Source organism: Phoca vitulina, unplaced genomic scaffold (assembly GCF_004348235.1).
Source record: "Phoca vitulina isolate PV1807 unplaced genomic scaffold, GSC_HSeal_1.0 scaffold88, whole genome shotgun sequence".
NCBI classification, from domain to species: Eukaryota; Metazoa; Chordata; class Mammalia; order Carnivora; family Phocidae; genus Phoca; species Phoca vitulina.
This window is the reverse complement of record NW_022589791.1, coordinates 2,563,294-2,581,804: the sequence shown is the minus strand read 5'-3', so window position 1 is coordinate 2,581,804 and position 18,511 is coordinate 2,563,294. Positions and strand designations below refer to the sequence as shown.

The 18,511-nt window shown below is 40.9% G+C and overlaps 1 protein-coding gene across 3 annotated transcripts in view; it reads right to left on the bottom strand.

Annotated features, from left to right (window-relative positions):
• SVIL (supervillin) overlaps positions 1 to 18,511 on the bottom strand; it is a 226,376-nt gene that overhangs the window by 64,879 nt on the left and 142,986 nt on the right. For 2 of the 3 annotated variants that reach the window (XM_032395875.1, XM_032395876.1), the window contains exons 5-7: positions 18,140 to 18,197; positions 17,891 to 18,042; positions 14,884 to 15,538 (exon numbers count right to left, since the gene is read on the bottom strand). In XM_032395875.1, coding sequence (XP_032251766.1) covers positions 14,884 to 15,538; positions 17,891 to 18,042; positions 18,140 to 18,147 — 815 coding nt within the window. In that variant the 5' untranslated portion in view covers positions 18,148 to 18,197. Of the gene's footprint in view, positions 1 to 2; positions 84 to 14,883; positions 15,539 to 17,890; positions 18,043 to 18,139; positions 18,198 to 18,511 lie in introns of all 3 variants that reach the window. The other variant, XM_032395877.1, reaches the window with a different exon arrangement.

Here is an 18,511-nt window from a genome sequence, read left to right as displayed (position 1 = left end):
ACCTGGAAGGCCAGTTGATAAGAGAAGGTGTGTCCCCTTCGGAATCTTTCTGGAGAAACCACTCATGTTTGGGTTTCCCGGTACTATTATGTACAAAAGACAAAACTTCAGATGATTTCTATTCGAATGTCAACACATGTACAGACAATTATAATTTAAAACCCGAAGGCTGGTTTCTGTTAAGTCAAGACTAATCCTGGCTTTTGAAAATGTATAAGCACATTTTGTCATGGGGTTTACACATTTACTTCATGAAACTCCCAAGGACATGTGGCTCCTTACTAAACTCAAGAGATAGAAATAAATCTATCCAAAGCCACCACATAAAGTGTTTTCCAAGTAATCTGAAAGTATTAGGAGTCTGTTATAGTCACACTTGCCCCACATACACCAGACAATTTTCTTGTAAGAAGTTGGATTAAATGTCAACTCATCATCTGTAAGTTTTGTCAAGGGACATGGGTAAATAGCCAAATACAAAGATAGTGTCCGTGCAAAACAATACATACCAAATAAAGGAAATCAATAAAAAGAAATTCAATGAGATCATATCTTTAATTGCTCTTATACATTTTCCTTTTACATTTGTCACTGAATAATGCAACCAACGTAACAATGACATAACCAATACTAATTCAGGTCAATTCGATAAATGTTGAGTTCCTACTATGTATGAAACACTGAACTAGGCTCTGAGAAGTAACAAAGGTGACTCAGGCATCACCCCAGCCATTAAAAAACTTACACTATGGCAGGCAAGATAACATAAGATTTACACAGTCATTCCTCGACACATGATCAGATATAACACAAAGCTGAATGTGATGAAGGAAATTTATGCCAGGCTGAAGATATTTTAGAACAGGCCAGAAAAACCCTGTGGTAACCACATAAAGCAGAACATAGGAGGAACAAACTACTGATGTGCATCATCTTACGATGTAGACAGAATGTTTACCAGCTCAAGACCATACCAACTTATTTGTTAAGAGTTTTTCAAATACTATGCTAGAAACACATTTGAGCTCAAAGCAATTTCCAAAAATAAGAATAATAATTATAATAAAAGAATCTTCATTTTCTAAAAATCATTTTAGTTCAAGTTTTAGTTTAAGCTGACAGGCAAGAACCAGTCTGTAACCACTACTGTATCTTTTGCTGTGACCACTGAAATCTGTCATATTCTAGGCTTGGATATCCCCCTGTCTTTCTACACCCGAACCTGTCGGCCCACCTCCCTATCCCCAGCATTACAGCAATTCAGTCTGTAGTGAGCAAAAAATTCAGATGTATGGAAAGCTGTTTTATTTCCAACTATAAAAGGTCTAATTTCTCAACATTCATTTAAACATAGGAATAGTTAGCCTACCACTTGCAGCTAAGAAAGGAGGCGATTACTCTAGCACAGGATATAGTGGGAGAAGAGGGAGCAGCAGATATATTTGCTATTGAAAACCACCAAGTTAATATAACTAATATGCATACCTCACAAAATTATTTTAAGACTCAAATGCGTCTTGTATAATAGGAGGCTTTATAAACTGTGAAGTGCTACACAACTTCTCGAACATGACTTTCATTGATAAGACTAGAACTTGGTCAGCACCGCAAAATAAATAGATAGATAGATAAAAAAATACATACATACATACAATAAAAATTATCAGGGGCTTGTTTAAGAACATGTTGGGTCAGTATCTGAAAAGTGACACTCATACACAGACATGGGAGGCTTGCTGGGCTCCATTTATTCATCACACCACAGGTGCGAAACTAGCCAAAAAACCAAGTAACTATGTGCATGGTAGCAAATACTGAATTTTTGACATTTCATGTATAGTACGTATGAATGTAATGAAAAAGAACTGCAAGTAGTGAAGGCATCATGCCAAGAATGTGGCAAGCCCTTTCAAATGCTCCTCCTCTCCTTCCTTTTTCATAGACAATATCCTACTGTATGTCTCTGAGTTACTACTTTTATATTGTAAAGTGATGAGTCATACAGAGTCTTAATTCAGAAGTCATGTGATTTTAAGGAACGTGGGTCCAGCCTCAACCAGGAGGATGAGTTTGTCTTGAGTAAATTTACATCAGGAGTGATACAGAACAGTATTTCGCAAAGTAAGGCACTAGGATCCTTGATGTTGGCTGAGGCGCTTACTTGGGTGATATTTTCTGCCGTCAGAACCAGAAAAGGAGAGCGGATGGGGAGACACCTAATCTGAACTGGACACTTTCTGCCCACAGGCTGTTCTGGGCACGCCTCACCCACTGACTTGCAGCATGTGCTCACTCCTCGGTCCTTCTTCGTCACCCACGAGCGGCATCTGCTACAGGCGATCCCTCCCTTCACCTGGTTCAGCAGCCTTCTTGGTCTCCTCCTCCCCCCACCATCTGTACCTCTAGAGCTCAGGGTGCCCAAGATGGGCTCCTCTCCTCCTCCACGGACATTCAATGCCTTGATGTTCCCATCTGGCTTTCACTTCCACGCTGACCTTCACTTCAATTCCGACTCTTGGACTCCACTGGCCACTTGACGCTTCCATTTGGATATCTGGTAGACATCTTAAGTACAACATGTCCAAAAACTGAACTCTTGATTTCCCTCCAAAGTCAACTTGCATGGGAGCTTTCTCTAGTCCAGCAAATGGCGACTCCTGCTTCAAGTTGCCCCAGCCAAAAAAATCGAGATTCCCCTTAGATTCCTTGGTTTCTTTTACACCCCACATCTAAGTTATTGGCAATTCCACTAGGGACTTTCAAAACCTAACTTCTTTCCTCCCCTCTGCTGCTGTCATTCTAGTTCAAGCCACCACCATCTCTCACCCAGATTACTAAGATGACCCCCTAATTATTCTACTTGTTTTCATCCTTGCCCACCAACACTCTATTTTCAGCTTAGCAGCCAGATTGGTTATTCCTCTTTTCCATCCCTTCTATGGCTCTGTACATCATTTAGAGCAAAACCCAAAGCCCTGGTGATGGGTCCTCCCTGATCTGCCCACCCTCCTCCCCACAGCTCTCGCACCTCCTCTTCCCCTCCCCCCATGCTCCTGCCTCACCAGTGACTAGGGCCTCCTCAAAAGCCAATGCATGGAGTCCACTCAGGCCTCTGCAGATGCTACTTCTGCCTGGGCCCTCCACCCCAACGGCTGCATGGCTGCCTCACTTTATGTAGGTCTCTGCTCAACTATGATCCTATCAGAGAGCCCTCCCTAACCACTCTATGTCAAAATAGCAACTGCCAGTCGTTTTTCTCTCTCCCTTCAGTGAATTGCTTGAATTTTCTTCATAGCACTTACTACATCTGTCAGGTTGCATGTTTATTTGTTTGCTGTCTTTCTCACTAGGGGAGATGAGCTTCTTGAGAAAAGACTGTTGCATCATCAGCACCAAGAACAGTGTGTGGGAAAGAGCAGGTCTCGATAAGTATTTGTGGGATGGATGAACTGTTGAATGATTATCTCCACAACAACCCTCAGAGATATTCTTACACTCATTTTATAGATAAAGAAAGGAAGGTACAAAAAAATGCACATTAACTGGCCCAGATCACAAGCTGGTAAAGAAAGGCTGGGGCCTGAACCCAAGTGTTGTAAGACCCCTGAGTCTCTATCTTCTCCTCCAGCGCTACTGGATTCCAATTCTGGAAAATGAACGGATAATGAATGAGCAACCCCTCCCTGGCTTGAGGGAGAAATGATGTAGTTGGGGTGCCGGTGTTCACGTGTTCTGGGGCTAAGCAAGGAAGGCACCAAGGGCATCCTGGCCACAACCACAACCCTGACTGGATGGTGGTCTCTCAGCTCTGCCTGTTCCACCTTCAGCAGAGAGCCTGGAAATTTCCTGTAAATCCTACAAAACCCAATTATTTTCTTCCTGTTTTTTCTACAAATGCACAATGTGAAATCAAAGGAGTCTGGCAGTGAAGAGCAATTTGGCTCAGAGGGCACTCACTGCTGAGGAGGGGGTGGGAGCGGGGTGCAGGGGCCCAGACTTGGCAAGGTGCGTGAGACCTTGTCTCCTTCCCCCACCAAAACAATCTGTAGCAGAAGATAAGTGTAAGAACCAACCATCTGGAAACGAGAAAATTCATGGGAGGGAGAAACTGGGAGCAGGTGATACTGGGTGTTAAGTGGGAGGAATCAGAAATACTCTGAGGCCCAAGGGACTATTGTAGCTTGACTGGGTCTCTTGGCTGTCCCTCATCCTCTGGCACACATAGAAAATGATAACGTGACATGACACCTACTTCACAAAACCTAATTCCCACTTTCACAGGCACTTTTCAGGCTCAACATCACAATAGCTAAATATCCACTAAACATTCACTGATAAATATTCATGTATCCGCTATGCCACAGGGGCAACGCCCACATCAGGGAAAATAATTTTAGCATGCACACCTGACTTCCTTGCACGCTGAGTATTCACTAGGAAATCTGAAATTTAAAATCAGCTCTGTATGAACTATCTTGTAAGTTTAAATCTCAACCGCTTAAGAGGGATTTCTTCTCTGACAATATTATAAACGGTTGACATTAACATTTCTCCAATGATTAAAAAAAAATAATTTCATCAAATTCTTATAGGACTTCTCTGGAATTGACAAGAACAAAATACTCAAGGACTTTGATTTTATATATTCAAAAATCTAAAACTGTAGTACAGAAGACAGATTATTGGTTTGCAGGACCTGGTGGTGGTGGCGAGGGTTGACCGCAAAGGCACACAAAGGAATCTTTGGGCTGATGGAACAGTTCTGTATCTTGACTGTAGTGATAGTTACACCACCTTATATACTTGTCAAAATTTACAGAATTTCATTAACAAGGGTGAATTGTACTGTATAAAATTATACTTTAATAAAAATATCTTAAAAACGTAAGACTTGTAAAAATTGTAATTCAGTGTCCCTTCATAATTTATTTAGACAACAGTTACAGTTAAGGGATTTACTTTGACATAGATGTTTAGCGCAGTTAATGGAATTTTTAAATTCAAATATCTCTTTTCATCTGTTAAAAGCAAAAACTATATATAAATAAATAAATAACAAATGAAAATGTGGGCCAAACACAGTTCCACAAAATCTATGTTGGATCTTCTTCTTTCTCTCCTTCAAATTTTCTCCCCAAAGCCCAAAGAGGCTGAGAAACCTGAGCGGAGAGCAGAAAACAGCCCAGAGTGGTCACTCTGAAGTGTTGACATTGGTGGAGAATCCAAATTCTTCCTTTTGAATTAAATGCACGGCTCCCAAAATGGTGAATCAAGGTCTAAAACTGATCTGGCCAATTCATAGGCACTCCAAAACTATGGAATATAATGGAACGTTGTAGACCAAGTTTTCCATACACTCTGACTCTCAGACTGACAGGTGGCTAAGGGATGTCCAAACTCAGATTGAAAAGTCTATCATTTCGTAAGAGTACAAAATTTATTTCTGGGGCTGAGGGGCCATTGTTTTTGGAGAAATAGTAGAGTATCAGGTGTGCTTTAAAAAATAATAACAAAAAAGAGATCATATCTGAATAATGGCACATAAGGCCTTAGGTTCATTTTCTTTCTTTAAATATTAAATCGATGTTGTTATTTAATGCAGTGTGCCTTAATGTTATGCTCAGCTACTTTTAATAATTAAAACTTAGTTTAAAAAAATGAACCAAGTGGGAAGGGTTGGCTTGGTACAACAGAACGAGTGGCATGTGCGATACCATTAGGCTATGGCCACTAACTTAGGTCCTTGCAAAGAGAGTCAACGATCAATGGTGGACAGAGGCACAGTGGCGATGTAAACCTTTTCTATCTCAACCGGAGTAATGGTTACATGTTTCCCAAAACTCACCAACCTGCATCCTTAAAATATGTGCATTTTGATGTGAATTATATCTCAATTAACAAATATGCCACTGTTGGATTATAAAGTAAGGATTTCTTGGGGTGCCTGGGTGGCTCAGTTGGTTAAGCATTTGACTTTTGATTTCAGCTCAGGTCATGATCTCAGGGTCATGAGATCAAGCCCTATGTTGGGCTCACACGCTGGATGTGGAGCCTGCTTAGATTCTCTCTCCTTCTCCCTGTGCCCCTCCCCAGAAAGAAAGAAAGAAAAAAAGAAAAGAAAGAAAGAAACACATAAATAGTGAGGACTTCTTGAGTAATGAAAATCTAGAGATACAGAGTCTTCTTGGAGCAGAAGCATGATAAATATGTGAAATAACCAATTTCTTCCAGGTTCCCTCTGAACCAATCTCAGTACCGAATGCCTAAATGCTACAGCCTCCGATGAGAAAGCACAATGACAGAAGGTATGTGCACACAGGTAGAACTATTTAGAAAAGCACTGGAGTTTGAGGAAGGTGCCATAGGGGGCCTCCCAAAGTGGCTCAAGCTTCTAGTTTCCAGCTGGATTTGGATTTTCACATCTCCCCCTTGGATTCTAACCACCCCTGCTAAAATGAAGTGATCCAGGGACTTGGCTCCCTTAGTCGTGAGACTAACCTAGAATCAGCCATTCAGAACTGGAGACTGAGTTCACAAGGCCCCAAAAGCAGCCTTTTTTTTTTTTTCCCCATATCATGATGCCTACTCATAGTTTAACAATATTTATGAGCACACTGACTCAAGATCATATCCAAGAACTCTAACCTCAGACAAAGTGGAAAGAGCCTTGTCATATGTAAGTGCTACTCAGAGTGTGTTCTGCTGATTGGTGTCCCTGGCCCATGATTGTATCAAAGACCTGGAACAGAGTGGAGATGAACAACGTCACTAAGCCTACTGTTGAGTTCAGCTGACATTTTGCTCATAGCATGATGTTCTTGATGAAGGAAAGGACCCATGATTTACATTCGGCTGCAACCCTCACAGGTTATGGGCTGATAAACCATTTGCAGGTTGACTCTTTCAAGTAGCACTGTTATAGTTTGGTGACATTTCCAAGAAAATACAGAAAACAACAGAACATTCATTCAAAAATGATTGACTGAGCCACTCGGTATGTGCTAGATGCTGGCAGTAGCAGGGAAGGAAACATGAAAATGACTAAGACAGGGCAAGTACCCTTCGTGTAAGGCCTGTACTAAAGTAACGCTATCATTGAGATCATCCTTCCCAATCTTACGGATTGGCATAACACCAAATTCATGTTGCCATGTTTGGGCCATCCTGACCAGAACTGCTAAATTTGGGTAGGTCAGCCTTGTGTGCAGGCAGTAAGGCATTTGAATGTCCCTCCAAGAGGTACAGGTAAGCTGCAATTGTGAGACACCTCAGAAATTCAAGATCTCTTTCTCCTCTTCCCTTTAAGCAGAATCATCATCAACGAGAAGCCAGGTTGGTAACCTTAGGGCTCCCTATGCCAAGCCAAACTTCATTCAGCCTTCTAACTGTGCTGGGAAAATGACCATCTGATAATGAGAAGAACAGAAAGAACAGACTGGTTTGAGAGTCTAAGCACCAGAGAATGTGTAAGAGACTCCAAAAATGATTCTAGTTTCTCTTAAGACAGGGAGAAGTTTATAAAAACTTGGAAAGGTCAAGAAAGCAGGGCAGACAGGAAAGCAGACTCTCTGGATATGTTCTCATTTGTCAACAGCTCAATTAGAAGGAGATACCCAGATGTAATCTGAGCACTGCAGAACATGGGTGGACCAGTACTACTTGTGCTATTAACAGTTCACTTTCAGTACTATACCCCAAGATTGGACCAGCCATTTTGGCAGCCACATAAAGAATTTGCTGTCAACTGAAACTCTTAGGTCTCTTTCTCATGAACTGCTATTAAATCAGGTTTCCCCAATCCTGAACTTGTACACTGATTCTCCCCCCGTCTAAGTAGAAGACTTTATTAAATTTCATCTTGTTAGTTTCCAACCCTAGCACAGGTAACGTGCTCTCTTCCCTCTCATCTCCCTCCCTGCTCCATCCCTCCTTCCACTCTCTTCCTCACCATCACCAAACTTGTTTACAATCCCTCCTCCAGAAATCTGATCAGCCTATCATATCCAGATTATCTGATGAAATGCCAAACAGGACCAAGTTAATGACGAAGGCCTACTTGGAGGCACAGACTTCCTTATCTCATGCCTGGGTAACTGCAACCAACACGTCAGTGGCCTTCCTGACTGGAAGCAACTCTCCTTCAGATCAACGGTCCATACTCCTCCAAAGCAATCTTTCTAAAACGCAGAATCAATCATCCTTGCTTTAAAATGCTTCAGAAGCTTCCCATTATCCACAAGGCAAAGGCTAAATGCCTTCGTTATGTCATCTGAGGCGCTCTATGACTGCTCCCCACCTGGCCCTCAGCCTCATCCCACCCCCGCCTCCTAGGTCTTCACTGGGCATTGGGTGCCTTTGTGCTGGGAGCAGCCTCCCTTCCATGGCTAGCAAACTCACCAACCACATCCTTAAGGACTTGGTTCAACTGTGACCATTTCTCCACGGAGGAAAAGTTAATACTCTATCTTGGCATTCCCCTGGCATCCAACCTTGATCTCTAGAACCTTATTTATCCTATCATGGTATAGTTATTTCCTACACTTTTTTTTTTTTAAATATAGCCAGCTACAAGCACAGTGCCTCACACACAGGAGACCCAATATAATTTTCTTCAATGATTAGCTAAACTATCTCAGAGCTAAAATTAATCCATAAATCAATACCTATGAGGTATGCAGAGATACATGGATTCCCACTGTGTTTGACCTCTCCTAAATTACAAGTTTTCATTTTGCTTATAAGGGCCAAGTTTTCAAGGACCTTATATAAATCCACAGTTTAAACTGGTTCTCTAATACCTCTGGTCTTTCCTAAAAATCTCTGACCCTCAAAGGGCAAAGCCAGCAAACTCTCTTCTCCAGTGTGTTGGATAATAGAATGGACATAAATAAGGGGGGAGCAGAGAACAATGGGAAGAACAGGCAGATGCAGGGAACTTGACTGAATGAATGAATGGGTGATGGACGATGGTCTCAACGTTGTCAAAGTAGCCATATGTCTTAATTCAATTCTTTAATCTTTAGTTTTTTCACATATAAAATCGATTTTTAAATAATCTCCAGGATTACTTTTGTTTCTAAGAATTCAAAATTCTTTAACATTGAGTATCTATTCTTGTGAGGGCTTGGGGTGAGCCAGCTCCCCATAGGGCAGAGGTCACTCCCCTGGGAGAGGGCTACAGGGTCACTGGGGACAAGAGAACAGTGAGAGGTTGACCTTTGGTATAACAGAACTTTCTTATGATGTGGCAACTGGCTAGCAGAGAATTATATCACCAGGAAACAAGAACTCAACCCTAAGTTGTCATAGAGGTTGGGAGTTGCTCTTGGTTTGTATCCTTAAGTCTGTAATGACAGGCTTTAACTCCCTATAACTCCTAAGAGTCAACATACTAAAAAGTACTTCCTGCTGCTACAGTGAAGTCTAATCCAGCCCAGCAGAATTAGCTTCACCCTGTGGGGGTCCAGCTCGAATTATAAAACAGTATTCAGCCGAAGACGAACGGTTATTAACTTAGGCGTCTCATTAAAATGAACAGTTTATATGCTCCAAATTTCTTGTTTGGAAGAAGAGCTAATGATTGCTTTGTGGGTCCACGCAGGCGTGCGAACGTGCAAGGGCACACGCACACGGCACAGCTCTGCACTTACAACCTGGCAGACGTCTGAATTTTAGGACATGCTAGCTAGGGTTCTGGGTGATCTATTCATATTTAATTCAATGAACAGAAATTGATACTTGCCAGTGAGAACAGAAGAAAAAGAAAAAAACATGGGAATGAGTTAACCATATTTTAACAGTCAAAAGCTAGTAGAGCAGGGTGAAAAGATGTTTGGGGTAGAGGGGCTAAAAGGTGAAAAGAGTTCCATCCCATTTCGAGATCTGCGAGAGTACCCGGAGGTCTCTTCTTTGGAGACCTAGGTCTTAGAGACCTAGGTTTTCCAGGACACCTGCCCTGACCTGGATCCTGTGTTAGGAACACTCCTGCCCTGGGGAGGGGGGGGGGACAGGGGACAGGGGCTGAGACAGGAATGCCTACAGCCAAAGGCCGCTTTCTCCCTCCCTATCACTCCCTTGTGGACATTTCTATCAGGCAGGTTAAAAGACGTTTGACAAGGAAAACAATGAGCTTGAGGCTCTGAAGACAGTTTTTAGGCTGAACCTCTCCCTGGGACCTGAGCAAATACAATCAGTGACAAACTACAAGGGCATAGCCTAAGCCCCTTTGCTTCTCAGTTGGCTGACTCTGCTTGTCAGCAGGTCTCGGAAAATGGCACTGTGGAGGCTGCCCCGGGCTATCTTCCTGAGCCAATCCACAGGTCTCATGTCACTAGAGCCCGGTCCAAAGCACCACTGACCAATGGCAGCTCTCCAGGGGTCAAATTTCAGGGACGGCTCTACATACCATATTCATTTTCTAATGATACAATTTGCTAAGTGGGAGAAGGAGGGGCAGGGACAGAAGTGGAGTCATGAAAGAAACGGGGGTTTTCTAGAGTGGATCACCACTGGGAAACAAGGTATAATTTTCTTCTTTGCCCAATACACAGGTCACTGAGAACAGGGAGTCACAGGAAAACAGCAGGTGTGGGGCTCAGGTAGTAAGTTTCTGTTACTCACAGAAGTAACAAATATGGTGCACTTCTTTTATTAACTAAGAAATACAAATTCAGCATTCAGGATTTCTATTAGTAACAGGAGCTCAGATTTTTAAAAATTTGAGTAATCCGGGCGCCTGGGTGGCTCAGTCCTTAAACATCTGCCTTCGGCTCAGGTCATGATCCCAGGGTTCTGGGATCAAGCCCCACATCGGGCTCCCTGCTTCGAGGGGAGCCTGCTTCTCCCTCTCCCACTCCCCCTGCTTGTGTTCCCTCTCTCGCTGTCTCGCTGTCAAATAAACAAATAAATAAATAAAGATTTTAAACAAATTTTTGAATAATCCACAGGCCCCAGATCCCTTTGAATTTTATTCTAAAATTCACAATGGCTGAATTAACAAAGAATGGTTCCTATCAGCAAAACTCCCTCTCTAGAAAACACAATTCTGAAATTCAAAATTGAAGGGGCTTGGCAGGATTGGGGAATGGGGATTAGGAGGTGTCTTAGGCTCTATTCTGTGAATATACATATTCTCCATTTGTTTCAGAATGACGTGTTTACCCGAACTCCCTGGCAGCTATAGGATTTCTGAGCTAAAGACCCTGTGACATATGTATTTCCTTAATCATATAAATGTTCAAATGAACATTAAATAATTCTAATAAATTTAAACTTACTGCTCAGCCCTCAAGACTGTTATGAGCTTAGAATGCTCTTAACTGTATAATGACTATTCCATTTGTACATGTGTTAGTGTATATGAATACATACAAAAACTGTGCATTTGATGTCTGGTTCATAGTTGAATTTTTAGGATACCATAGGAAGTCTTTTTTTTTTTTTTTTTAAGATTTTATTTATTTATTTGACAGAGAGATAGAGCCAGAGAGCACAAGCCGGAGAGAATGGCAGAGGGAGAGGGAGAAGGAGGCTCTGCACTGAGCAGGGAGCCCGATGTGGGGCTCGATCCCAGGCCCCTGGGATCATGACCTGAGCTGAAGGCAGATGCTTAACCATCTGAGCCACCCAGGCGCCCCAAGGAAGTCTTTGATGGTGTATTCGTGAGTGACACATTCATATTTAATTAATGAAAAAAAAAAAAAACAGCCTCTTGCTAGTGAGCACAAAATAAAATGATGAAATGGGAATGAGTTAATTCAGAGATTAATAGTCCCAATACTTGGCAGAGCTAGGTGATGAGAGAGTATAGTACAGCAGTGAGAAAAATATTCTGTCTCAATGCTAGGATACATCCACAAATACATGTAGTATAAAATAATTTCATTATCTGTAGACAGTTTTTTTGGTTACTCCTTAATCTCCCTAAAGTTTTCTGTTACTTATTTCCATATTGGATGACATTGCATTTTCATTTATGGTTATTCAGACACTGAGATTTCTTTGGTTATTGTTATAATTCACAAAGTATGTTTTGTCTTTCTTCCTCCCAAATGGAAATCAGACAACAATGGCTTTCTGACACCCAAATTTCCTGGCTCTAGAGAAAGGATATCTATGCAGAATATTAATTCATTTAAATCCATCTTTGCAAGATGAATTGCTATAGTCATTACAAAATAAATCCTTTTTTTTTTTTTTTTTACAATACAGTGCTATATTAGTTTCAGGTATACAATATAGTGATTCAACAATTCCATACATTACTCAGTGCTCATCATGATAAGTGTACTCTTTAATTCCCATCACCTGTTTCACCCATTCCCCCATGCATCCCCCCACCCAAACATCAGTTTGTTCTCTATAGTTTCTATAGTTAAGGGTCTGTTTCTTGGTTTGCCCCTCCCCTCTTTTTTCTTTGCTCTTTTGTTTTGTTTCTTAAGTTCCACATATGTGTGAGATCAATGGTATTTGTCTTTCTCTGACTTATTTCACTTAGCATTATACTCTCTAGCTCCATCCATGTTGTTACAAATGGTAAGATTTCATTCTTTTTTTATGGCTGAATAGCATTCCATTTTATATATATATAATATATATATATAAAACACACACAAACACACACACACACACACACACCACATTTTCTCTATCCATTCTTCTATCAGTGGACACTTTGGCTGTTTCCATAATCTGGCTATTGTAAATAATGCTGCTCTAAATGTAGGGGTGTATGAATCCCTTTGAGTTAGTGTTTTTGTATTTTTGGGGTAAATACCTAGTGCAATTATTGGACTGTAGGGTATTTTTAACTTTTTGAAGAACCTCCATGCTGTTTCTTCTATCTTTATTTATCTTTTAATGTCATACTTGTTACACATATGTTCCATCCTTTTTAATGTAAATATATCTCAGTATTTTCTGAATATATATATGAAATGATTTGTGTTTCTCTGCCTCTAAATCATAGAATTGCATGCCTTGAATGGCTTTAAAAAAAAGCACGTGCCTTTTTTAAATTAAAAAAATACATAAATAAAGCATGTGCCTCCTCAAGAATTCCTTTACAATTTCTTAGTTCTTTTAATCCTCTCTTTGTGAAAGTCAAGTGCTAAGAGGCTGAGGTTAGGCTTATGGAAACTTCGAAGTAATATGCTTCTTCAAATAATTGAGAAAGAAATACCTCTTAAAATTTTACGTTACAGACGTTTTTTAATATTAAGATTTTAATTCACACAAAACTATTAAGTATCCTATCTTTTTACCTGGAGCATTCAACCAAGTTTTAGTTATTATTAAACTGATTCAGGATCTCACTGAGGATCTATTATATGTGATCTAGATGACTAACCTGGATGCCATGTTAACAACTCAAGTTTTCATAATATGGTAATCAGAAATTAGACTCTGAATTTTCTTTAAACACATGTAATTGTAAATATCTAATTTCCTTTCTAAATTGGACTGTCAGCTTTCTTTACCCTGTTTACAAAGCACGTGAAGAGTTTGCTTTGATAGAGACTAAGGCAAGAACACTTTTTCTACTATGAAATACAGGTTTCCCAAACAACAGACTTTCATTTCAAAATAAGAGACAACAGATCATAGTCCCAAAATTTCAAAGAGTCCAAAGGCTAAAACAAAGGCCTTCAGGACCCCATATCAGGTTTTATAGTACTTAATTCTCTAAGATGCTAACATCTCTAAATATTTTAGTGTGAATGATCAACTAAGTAGGGACAGGTCTTTGACTCAATAAACTTCAATAAGTAAAATGATCTGTTTTAGTTATATTATTGCCACCTAAAGAGGACCACATTTACCGCTCTGTCCTAGTGTGAAATAAATAGGAGTATTTCCCAATACTTTTTCTTTCCTTTTTTTTTTTTTTTCCCCAGGATAAATTTGCTTGATCCTCACCTCTCCTCAATTCACCTGGGAAGCTAATGCCTATTTGGACTGAAAATACTTAGGAGTCTACCTAGACAATTGCCCCAAACTTAGGAGTCTACCTAGACAATTGCCCCAAACTTTAAAGTAGGATGTTTAAGTAAAGTGCATTTTGAATATGGTCATCACACTTACTGAATTTAAATATTTAAATCTTACTTAAATTTAAATATTTAAATTTAATTTAAAATTAAAAATTTAGTTCAAATTTAGAAATTTAAAAAAATTATTTTAAATTAAGAAATTTAAAATTTTATTTAAAATTTAAAAATTTAAATTTAACTTAAATTTAGAAATTTAAATTTAACTTAAATTTAGAAATTTAAGTTTAGGAACAAATATTCTCTTCTGGCATTTGAGTTTCTGATTTTATACCTTTTCTGATTTTCCCAAATGAGAGCTATTGTCTTTGTGTATGACAATTCTTTTTAATGAGGTGCTCTTCTACACAGCTGTTTTCTCAGCATGTTGCATAGCTATATGTTAAGGTTATATTCAGGGTATATTGCAGTCATACTTCATATCCTAAACTGAGATCCTTCCACTGTGTTAGTGGTGGTCCTTCTGCTTTGTGATTTTAAATGACAGCAACAAAACCAATCACTAAGAAGTCGGGTATAATTATAGAGAAACACATAAAGAAAAAGACAATTATTAAAGGCATATAAGAAACATGTAAAAAGAAGGGTCCTGAAGTGAGGCTCCCATGGAAGTGTCCCCATGACACCTGTTTAGCTTATCATTTTTTAAAAAGAAGAAGCTGAAGCTTCCTGCTTAGGCAGAACCTGTTTTGATATTGCAGAAATTTTAAAAACCCTATCTCACCTCTTTCTGCCACCTGCGGAACCCTCCACAGAATGCTAAGGATACCCAGACCCTGACCTGGGGAGGCAAAGCAAAGATGGTAACGCAGCCCAGTGTGGGCTGAACGCTTACCTGGCTCGGGCCTCAGAAGGAAGCGGCAGGTCGCCAGCTGAGTGGCTCGGGGAGGCAGGTGGCCGAGGCGAAGAGAGGGACATGCTGTGCATTTGCTTTGGGGACCTTGGCACTTCACTGAAGGTGCAGTCTCGCCCGGGGAACGGGAAGGATGAGGAACTCTCCACCGTGGGGGCCAGGTCACGGACCTGCCCGGTGGCGCTGGGCTCCTGACCCCGTCTTTGGTTTTCCACGTTGAGCAGCACCTCGGTGTCGGAAAGACCGTCGCCCCCGGGGAGGGCATAGTCCTTGGCTTCGACCACGCAGGGCCTGGAGTAGAGAGAGCTCGAATCTTTGCCTGGCTCGGCCTGTCGGTCACCTTTCCCTCCCCTCTTGTCAGCAGCATCAGCATCCTTCCTGGACTTGGTGTATCGGGAGGGCGATTCCGAGTCCGCTTCGGAATCCAGCGCTATCCCGTATTTCTCGGCCAGCTGCCGTCTCCTTTCCGCTTTGTACCGTGCGATTCTCTCAGCTTTGGACTCCAGAGCCTGGGTGTCCATGAGACCTGAACCGCAGGAGGAGTCAGCATGGACGCCCGAGGTTTCGGTGCAGAGTTTGGAGTGGGTCTGCTTTTCCACCGAGGAATCCGAAGTGTCTTCCTCTTCATTGGACCGGCCTGCAAGGGGACCACACAACAGAGTTCAAGGACAGATGCACATTTACCGCGCTCTGTTCTGTGCACAGCACGCACCTGAGCGCCCGTGCTGCGGAGGACCCCTTCTCACACAGCGGTACCTAGCCACAGCAACCACCTGGGCTGCAAGAAGTGCGAGACCCGCAGTGAAATCCGCTAGCCCTCGAGGCTCCGCAAGCCACCTACCGCGCCGCCCCCACGGAAGCTCCGCTCCTCACTCCCAGCTGGCCACCTCTTATTTATTTACCTTTCTGTTTTTGAGCTTAATATTTCATGTGCGAGGCCAGAGAATGAGTTCAGAGTCCTCTAGAAAAGATAACAGCTATCTAAGCCACTGTAACTCGACAAGTGACAGACTGTGGTTTCACAGGATCTGATAATAACCAGAACGGCAATGGGCCATATCTGTAAGTACCAGGTTCTTCATGTGTGTTGCTTTTTTTCTTCTTTCTTTTACAGAAGTGGATTTTTCCAATTGTAGTACACATGCTTGATACAGAAAATGTCTAACATGAGAACATAGGAAGGTAAAACTCCACCAGTAATCACTAATATATAATAATCAATAATAAATTGATAATTTGCCAAACGTAATAGGCATTCCGTAACTAATTTAACCATTCTCATATTCCTGGGCATTTACATTGTTTCTAACATTTTTTTTTCATTGTTTCTAACTTTTAATCAGTCTGATTTTCTGACTACTATCACAACAGATAAAGGTATAATCGCTTTAACAAAAAGTAACAGAAAGACTTGCTAGATTGTCAAGTTGATTTCTATAAAGTTTGCATCAATTTACACTTGAATCTGCAATATATGTTCACTTGCAAACATTAAGTGTTCATTTTAAAAATTTCCTTTGATTACTAGAAAAAGAGAATATGTACGTTTTTCACTTATTTATTAGCCATTTGTATTATTTTTTCTTCTCTGGAATATCTGATAAAGCTTATTTAAGCTGTATATCCTATTGATTCATAGTGTCATTTTTATTGGTTTGCATGCATTTTTATGAGACCATGAACCTTAATCTTATTCATGAATATTTCAAACTTGTATAACATTCTGTGACGTCTATGTGTAAGATTTTCTTTGGAGTACAGATGTGAATTGTTATGTAGTCAAGTCAATTGACTTGGTCATTTGTGATTTCTCCAGCTGTTTCTGCATCTTGAAAGTCCTTTTCCATTCAATTTGAATGACATAGTCACCTATGTTTTCATGTTTTTATTTTCTTAAAATTAATCATGTGATTAATTGGGACTTATTTTTGTGTTTCGTATATGTCCCCTCTCCCACTGCACAATAACCTGTTTTCCCAGTACCATTTTATTAAATAAGTCTTCCCTTTCTCACGAATATGTGATGCTTAAATTATCATATAATATATAGATACACATTTTACATACATGAGGGTTCATTTCTGGCTATAAATTTTGGTACTCTGTCTATTCTTGATTCTTCATGTAATTTTAAAAACTCTTAATTCTCTAGTTTTCTGGCCATAGAAGATCAGGAACTCTAGATAAGTGACATGATCACATCACAAAGTGAGATCGACAGCCAATCCCTGAGGAAGAAACTAGAAAACACTGGCCATAAAAAGCAGCAGCACGGAGCTGCAGAGCCAGGGACGGGATAGGAAGAACATCCCCGTATGGGTCATCCTCTTCCAAGGTCAAGTTGAATATTTGATATTCCTAACGTTGACAGTTATCAAAAACAAAAAAAGTTATGTTTGAAATACGGTTTAATATGAAATAAATATGCAATACATTTTAAATGACATGTAAATAATTTACATTCAAATAATTTAAATAGAATGTTTGTTGCATTAACACATAGACTGAGCCCTAACCACTCAAGGTCCAGGTTCACTTTTAATGTTCCCTGCTGCGAGCAGCCGGGCCCTGTACCGGGCACCTGGTTATTCTGTTTAAGGGAGTCTCGTTCAGTCCTCTAGTGAACTCTTACTGAGGATCTCAGACAGCAGGTCCTGTGCCAGTGCCCAGAAGGTGCCAAGAGGGAGACATAGTTCCTGCCCTTTAGGGGTCCCAGGCTGGGGAGTGGGGGAATGAAATGACGTCATCAGTTTCCCATCAGTGTGCCAAGAGGCATTATTTCTTACTGCTCTGATACCAGAGGACCACACCTAGGAGGCGGGGCATCCGCGTCATCGCAGCTTTTCACAAATAACGTGTATTCAATAAGTACATCTACACAATTCCCGTTTGTGGAATATCTCATTTCCCAATGCCACTGGATAAAAAACGCTGCGTGGACCATGTCGGGCAGCCTGTGTGATGGCAGCGACCAGGCGAGCATGCTCACCAGTGTGGGGGCTGGCCGGGTCTGTGGCTCGCATGTATCTGGGCGTGTCTTCCTCCAGCAGGCGATGCGTCACTAACCCCGTGCAGCTTGGCAAGAGGATGGGCTGCGTGTCCGTTTCGATTCCTTCGAGGCGCCTGGCAATTCTTTCTTTTCTGTGCAGGACACCAAAAACTATCAATTCTCAGGAAAAAGTGAATACTGCTTCACCAAGCGCTTCTACTTTCTAATTAGGTACAATCCATTTCTTACCTTTTCATTTCTAAAAATTCTTTCCTCTTTGGTTCAAAGATTTTTCTTAATTCTGCAACTAAAATAAAACAGAGAAGAATAAAAAGATACTCCAGATTTCAGTAGTCATGCATTCATTCTACTCATTCATGAAATGTATATTTATTGAACTTATGTTTCTGTTCTTGGCTCCCGTGCAGCAGAGATACACAAAACTGGCACAGTTCCTGTTTTCCTGGAGACTGTCTTCTAGTGTGAGAGGGCAGATGCCACATGGGAAGCATGTACACACACACACACACACACACGTCACAGGCTGCACTAAGAAGTAAGGGATGGATTAACAGGAATGAGTTCTGTTTCATTCAGGGGAGTCAGAGGAGGCCTGAACAT